This window comes from Fonticula alba (genome assembly GCF_000388065.1).
Source record: "Fonticula alba strain ATCC 38817 unplaced genomic scaffold supercont2.3, whole genome shotgun sequence".
NCBI classification, from domain to species: domain Eukaryota; order Rotosphaerida; family Fonticulaceae; genus Fonticula; species Fonticula alba.
In genome coordinates, this window is record NW_009242973.1 from 1,221,788 (window position 1) to 1,228,249 (window position 6,462).

General features: G+C 74.2%; 1 protein-coding gene across 1 annotated transcript in view; it reads right to left on the reverse strand.

Annotated features, from left to right (window-relative positions):
- The window catches only part of H696_02052 (hypothetical protein), a gene marked incomplete at its 5' end in the record, with an annotated part of 10,172 nt that extends 4,316 nt beyond the window's left edge, over nt 1–5,856 (reverse strand). The window contains 4 exons of the mRNA XM_009495954.1: nt 173–2,669; nt 2,901–3,331; nt 3,401–4,884; nt 5,181–5,856. Of these exons, the coding sequence (XP_009494229.1) occupies nt 173–2,669; nt 2,901–3,331; nt 3,401–4,884; nt 5,181–5,856 (5,088 nt within the window). The remainder of the gene's footprint in view (nt 1–172; nt 2,670–2,900; nt 3,332–3,400; nt 4,885–5,180) is intronic.
- Nucleotides 5,857–6,462: the final 606 nt, after the last annotated feature.

A 6,462-nucleotide genomic window follows, 5' to 3' on the forward strand; every position in this document is an offset into this window, starting at 1 on the left:
GGGGGGGGGGGAGTCAGTCAAACGCGAGCAAGGGACAAGGGAACGGACAAGCAGGCAACACCGGCGCAGAGGCCGGCCCGAAGCCAGACCCCCGCCCCCGCCCAGGGGCCACTTCCCCGGCAGGGGGGCAGCCCCGACCACAGGCAAAGAAAGGAATACCCGGCCAACGCACCAGGTCCAGCTGGCGGAACTCCCGGGCACGCGCGTCGCCGATGAGGCTCTCCAGGCGGATCTTCGGGTTGAGCTTCAGCAGGGACCCATTGGCCATGTGCAGGAAGACCAGGGGGATGTTGGTGGTGGCCACGGCCCACCGAATGGCCGGGCGCAGGACATACAGCGCGTCGGCCAGGCGCAGGCCGAACTCCCCGACCAGCTGCTCAACCGGCGGCAGGGCCAGGAACGGGCAGCCCAGGCACCGGTCGACCGGGGCCCCGGCTGCCGCCCGGTCACCGGCCACCTGGGCATCCATCGACCCGCCCCACTGCTCAATGAAGCCGGCGATCTGGGCCCACAGCCGGGCCGCCCGGGTGGCGGCCCCGGAGCGCGAGGCAATGGCCTGACCGGTGGCCGGGGCCAGCGGCCCGACCTCCGCCTCGGCGGCCAGCTCGGCCGGCGATTGGGCCACATCGTCATCATCGCCGAAGGCCCCGTACGTCAGCGGCCCGAAGCCGGCCTGCGAGTCGGGGTCCACCATGAAGGGCGCATTGGATGCATGGCGCCGGAGGAAGGCCAACAGGGCACCGGCCTGGCCGGAGGCCAGCAGCGCCCGGCACAGGACCGCCGCCAGCTCCGGATGGGGCAGCGGGTCCTCCGTGAGCAGGGCCACCGCCGCCGGCGGGTCGGCCAACTGCGCCTCGGTGGCTGCCGGTCGGCCGGACTCGGCCCCCGGCTCGGCCCCGGGCTCCGGCCCGGACTCGGCCGGGCCACGGGCCAGCGAGTGCGTCAGCAGGCCGAATGCCTCGGGCCGGCGGAGGAGCAGCCGCAAAACCGGGCCCCCGGCCGCGGCCCAGGCACACATCATGGACAGCTCGCGGTCCGGCACGGCCGACAGGTCGGCCACCAGCGGCCGGAGCCAGGGGGCAGCGCCCGGGCGGAAGGGCCGCCCGGCCCGGGCCGCCGCCATGGCCTCATCCAGCAGGCCGAAGTGACAGGCGGCGGTGACGCGCGGCGAGGCCAGCAGGGCCGTCGGGGCAAAGTGCCGCGCCGCCGGCGACAGGTGGTCCTCGGCAGCCGGGGCCCGGGCCGCGGCCGCGCGGCGCATGCTCCGCACGGCCGCCGCAAAGGCCACCACATCCGGCATGGGGGACTGCTCGGCCAAATGCGACCCGCCGAAGGCCCGCGACAGGTCCGCCAGCAGCAGGGCATCCGGACAGACACCGGCCTGCACCTGGCGGGCCACATAGTGCACCAGCATCTCCAGGGCCGGGTGGTAGACCACCGGGACCGGGGGCAGCCCCGGGCCCGGGGCCCCATCGCCGGCCAGCAGGGCACGCGCGTGCGCCGCCGAGGCCAGGCGCGCGGCGGCCCCGGCGGCGGCCAGCGCCGGTGGCACCCCCGGCGCGGTCAGAGCCCCGGCCAGGGTCCCGGCCAGGAAGCTCCCCAGCGCCGGCAGCCAGGGCTCCAGGGTGTCGGCCGAGGCGGCGGCCACGCGCCGGCGGTGCGGCGCCGCCGCCTGGCCCAGCGCCAGGAACAGCAGCACATCCACCGCCAGGGCGTGCGCCTCGCCGAGGGCCGCCACGAAGATCGGCACCATGTGCCGGTAGGACTGGACACTGGCCACCACCCGGCCCAGGGTGTGCAGCGGGTCGGCCGCCACCACTCGGGCAATTTGCAGCCCCATGCTTTGGTGGACATTGTCCACGGACACCCGGTTGGACAGGCGCCGGAGAACCAGCTCCACGCGGGCGCCGATCTCGCGCGTGGCCACGCACGACCGGGCCGCCCGCTGCCAGGCCCCATACACCCGGAAGCGCTCCTCGCCGCCGAGACGAGCCAGCACCAGCGGCCAGGCCTGGCCGTGGAGCAGGGTCGCCAGGCCGGCACGGCCGCTGGCATCGTGCGCCGCCACCGCCGGCAGGACCAGCCCGGCCAGCAGGGCCAGCCAGGCCCCAAAGTGCCGGCGGTCGGGCCCGGCAACGGGGCTCCCCGCCGGGCCGAAGGTCAGCAGCCCGCCGGACGAGGCGACCGCCGACGCGGGGGCCCCCCCGGCCAGGCAGGCCCCCGGGGCCGACCCATCACCGGCCGTCAGCTCCAGCCAGCTGCCCATCAGTAGCAGCAACTTCGCCGCCAAGACCGGGTCATGGCGCAGGGCTCCCGGGCCGCCGGACATCCGGCGCAGAACCGGCAGCACCACCTCGGCCACCAGGCCCAGCTGGGAGGCCAGCTCGGGCCAGGCATCGGCCGCGGGGATTTGCCCGGTCTCCTTGCACACCCGGACCAGGCGCCGGTCCAGGTGGCCAAACCGGGCCAGGGCCACCAGCGTCGACAGCACCTCCTGGTCGGCCTGGTAGTAGGCCGGCAGGCAGGAGCGCAAAAGGCGTGTCAAGTCCTCGGTCGCCAGGGGGGCCTGCTCGAGGGGGAGGGCCGCGTGGCGTTGCTCGGCGGTGGCGCCAAACAGGGCGGCGTCCGAGGCGACCGATTGCAGGCGCGCCGGATGCAGGGCGGTGGCGCTGTGACCGGCAGCGTCCACCAGCGGCGGGGCCGACAACGGCAAACAATCGTGGCAGTGGAGGCAACGACACGCAAAGTCGCGCGCCCGGAGGGAGGGGAGGATGTTAGTCACGGGCTCTGGGACATGACAAGAGCGGCGGCGATGGAAGTGCCGATACTGCGCCGGCCGCGCCCCGTCACAAAAAGCAAGGGGCAGGGGGAGCCGGCGCAGATGCAGGGCGAGCACGCACCCGCAATATGCCGAGTGAATGAGGACATGGCACCAGGCCAGAACCGAGGCGCCGATGCCGGCATTAGCCGCGATCTCCGGCGCCAGGCCGACATCCGTGCCGGCGGCCAGGCGCGCCACATCGGCCACCCCGGCCTCGGGACCCAGGGCCAGCAGGGCATCCAGCGGGCCGGGGCCGGAGGGATCGCCACCGGCCTGGCGAACGGGCACCGGCGTGGCCCCGGCATCCGCCGGGTGGGCCAGGCCCAGGCGCGTGTCGTGCAGGCCGCCCTCGGCCGGGGCCCCGTCATCGGGCGCCGACTCCGAGCCGCCCGGCGCCGGGAGGCATGTCCGCAGCGACAGGTAGCCGGCCAGTGCCATGGCCATCGGCAGCTGGCCCACCCGGCACAGGGCAGTCACCAGCCACCCGCGACCACTGCTGGCCAGGAGGTACTGCGGTGGCGAAGGTCCGAGGCAGGGGGGGGGGGGGGGGGGGGGGGCGAAGGAAAAGGAAGCACACACCCAGTTGGCATCGCCGAGGGTCGGCCAGCCGCCGACATCCAGCGAGGCGAAGCCCGGGCGCACGTCCAGCGGCGGGAAGGCGATGTCGCCCTTGGGCCCCAGACGGGTCCCCTTGGCAGAGGAGCCATCCGGCAGGCCGGCGGCCGAGGCACGCCCAGGGGCCGAGGCCAGCGCCGCTCGGTGAGCCGCCCGCACGGCCTCATCATCGTTCGGGGCCAGGTGCGGGACCACCTGGCCCAGGGTGAGGATCCCCTCGCGCAGGAGCACCGCCAGCGGGAGCGCCCGCCGGAGCTGGGCCGCCCGCAGGGTGCTATACAGCCGCCCGTCGCCCGGGGCCGGGGCCGGGGCCGAGCCAACGCCCCCAGGGCCGGCTGCCTGGCGCATGCGCACCCCCAGCACACTGGACACCAGGTCCAGGCCGAAGTTGAAGCGCCGGATCACCTCGGCCAGGGCCAGCAGCTGCAGCCCGGCCGACGACCGACGACGGGACTTGGCCCGGTCCCGGCGGAAGCGCGCCTGCAGCGCCCCCGCCTGCAGGCGCAGGGCCCCCTCGCACACGGCCTCCATGCAGGCCAGCAGCAGGTCCAGCACCCGGTGCGGGTCCAGGTGGAAGGTCCCCAGCAGCTGGCTCAGGCGCCGGAAGGCCGCCTCGGCGGCATCCGCCACGCCGGCCTGCAGCTCGGCCACCGCGGCCTGCCCATCGGCCGGCAGGCCGGCCGCCATGCTCGGATCCAGGGACAGGCCGACATCGGCCAAATCCAACGGGAAGGGGCCCGCGTCGGAGGTGGCCGCCGAGCCGGTCAGCCCGATGCCGGCCAGCCAATCCGACAGCCACACCAGCATGTCCGAGTACCCGAGCGACGACTCGCGCAGGAGGTTGAAGTTCGACCGGAGGAAGAGGCGCTGCGTGCGGAAGCGGCCGAATTCCTTGAGGTAGTTGCGCGCGGCCAGGGCCCGGCCGGCGCCGGCCGGGGCCAGCGGGTCGGCCTCGGTCGCCGGCAAAGCCGGCACCACATCCAACACCGCCAGCATGTCCTGGTCAAAGCGCTCGCGAAGCTGATGCGGCAGCAGGAGCACCGCCGCGTGCAGGCCCTGGGCCAGGCGGAAGAAGCGCAGCCGGCGAAGGGCCGGTTCCAGGGCAGCCGAGCCGGCATCGGGGCCGGCCCCGCCGGCGCACCCGGCGTCGGTCTCCGCATCCAGCACCCAGAGCAGGTCAATCAGCGATGTGGACAGGCGCCCGGCCCAGGCGAACAGGGCCTCCGGGGTGCAGTCGCCCCGGGCCTCGACCCGGTCGCGGGCCTCCAGCAGCTGGTCCACGAAGGCGAAAGACAGGGCCGACGCGTGGGCATCGCGCCGGTCGAAGTCCCCGCCCAGGCGCCGCAGGGCGCTCTCCATCCTGGCATCCGGCGGGGGGTCCAGAGCGGTGGCCGGCACCGGGGCGAAGATTACGCACCGCAGGCCGGTGTTGAGTTTGGACAGCATGTCTGTTGGTCGGGGCGGCCGGATTTGGCCAGGGGCGCGTCCGGCACGGGCGGACGGACAGGCAGTCAGGACGGCGGTCAGCACATTCAGCCCAGGGGGGGAAGGAGGGAGGGAGAGGTAGAGGGAGAGGGAGAGGGAGAGGGAGAGGGAGAGGGAGAGGGAGGAAGAGAGAGGGGAGAAGAGAGAGGGAGGGAGGGAGGGAGGGAAGGAGAGAGAGAGAGAGAAGGAGAGAGAAAAAAAGAGGGAGGGAGGGCAGGGGAAGGAAAAAAAAAAGGCCAGCCCCACTACTCGGTCGCACCAATGTGCGCTGCTTCATTCAGCGGGTCCAGCGAGCAGAGGCCGCCGCTCGAGAGGGCCGCTGTTTCGGCAAGCTCAAGGCCCAGCTCCTGGATGGCCGGCGGAAGGAGGTCCGCCGAGAAGTCCGGCGTGAAGTCCTCCTCCTGCTCGGCCGCCTCGCTCCTGTCGGGCTCCTTGTCGGAGGGGGCGGCCGACGGTTCGGGCGCCGGTGGCAGGTTGCCGCCAGGCGCCCGGGGGGACGCCCGCGCCGAGTGCGGGCTCGACATGCCGGACGAGGCGCCGGACGAGGCGCCGGACGAGCCGGCTGGCGAGCCACCACCGCCGCCGCCACTGCCGCCGCCAGTGGAAGTGACAGAGGCTGCGGCCGCGGCCGCGGCCGCTGCAGCCGCAGCTGCAGCTGCGGCCGCGGCCGCAGCCGGCTCAGCCGTGGCCTTGGCGGGCGTGGTGAAAACAAAGCGCTTGAGCCGGGGGGCAGCCGGCGCGTCGGCCGGTGGGCCGGATGTCGTGGCGGCCGCATCCACCGCCGGCGCGTCCGTCGGCGGGACATTGGTCAGCTTGGCCGTCAGGAAGGGCGACCGTCCGGGCGCCGAGTCAAGGGGCTCCGACCCGGGGAAGCCATCGGCCGGCCGGTCCTTGCGGTGGCCGAGCCCCGACTCGGCCACGGAGTTCGTCGACATCGCCTGCGCCGAGGACGGGGAAGAGAAAACCCGGGAGGAGGAGGAGGAAGGAGGGCGGGGGGAGACTGCGGCCGACTGCTTGCGAAAGCACACAAGTATGCGCGTGCCGGGGGGGGGGGGGCAGAGAAGAAGCAGCAAGAGGGACAGCGGCAGGGGCGGGGAGGGGGGAGGGGGGAGGGAGGGAGGGAGTGAGGGAGACCGCGCGGCTGGACGCGCGCCCTGGCGCCTGGTGAGATCTTCTTCTGTGCCCGCCCGGGCCCTTCCCCGGCCCCGGCGAGGCGGGAAGTGTGTGTGTGTGTGTACGCACGGGTGTGTACGGGTGTGTCCACCCCCAGGACATAGACCGGCCCCGGGCACAACGCGACAACATGCACGCCGGGCCAGGGCATCTAACGGTCCCCCGGGCCCCGCCAGCTTCCCGGCCCAGCAACGGACGAAGCAAGCCCGCCCCCAGGCCGCCGGGGGGGAGGCGCGCCGGTTGCCGGCGGTCGCATCGCATGAACGCGATTTGAAGGTGCGTGATCTCCCCGAGAGCATGTGACCCCGACGCCTGACCGGCCAGATAGGCCGATTATCGCGCCCAGCCTGGGGTGGCGAGGCTCCCCC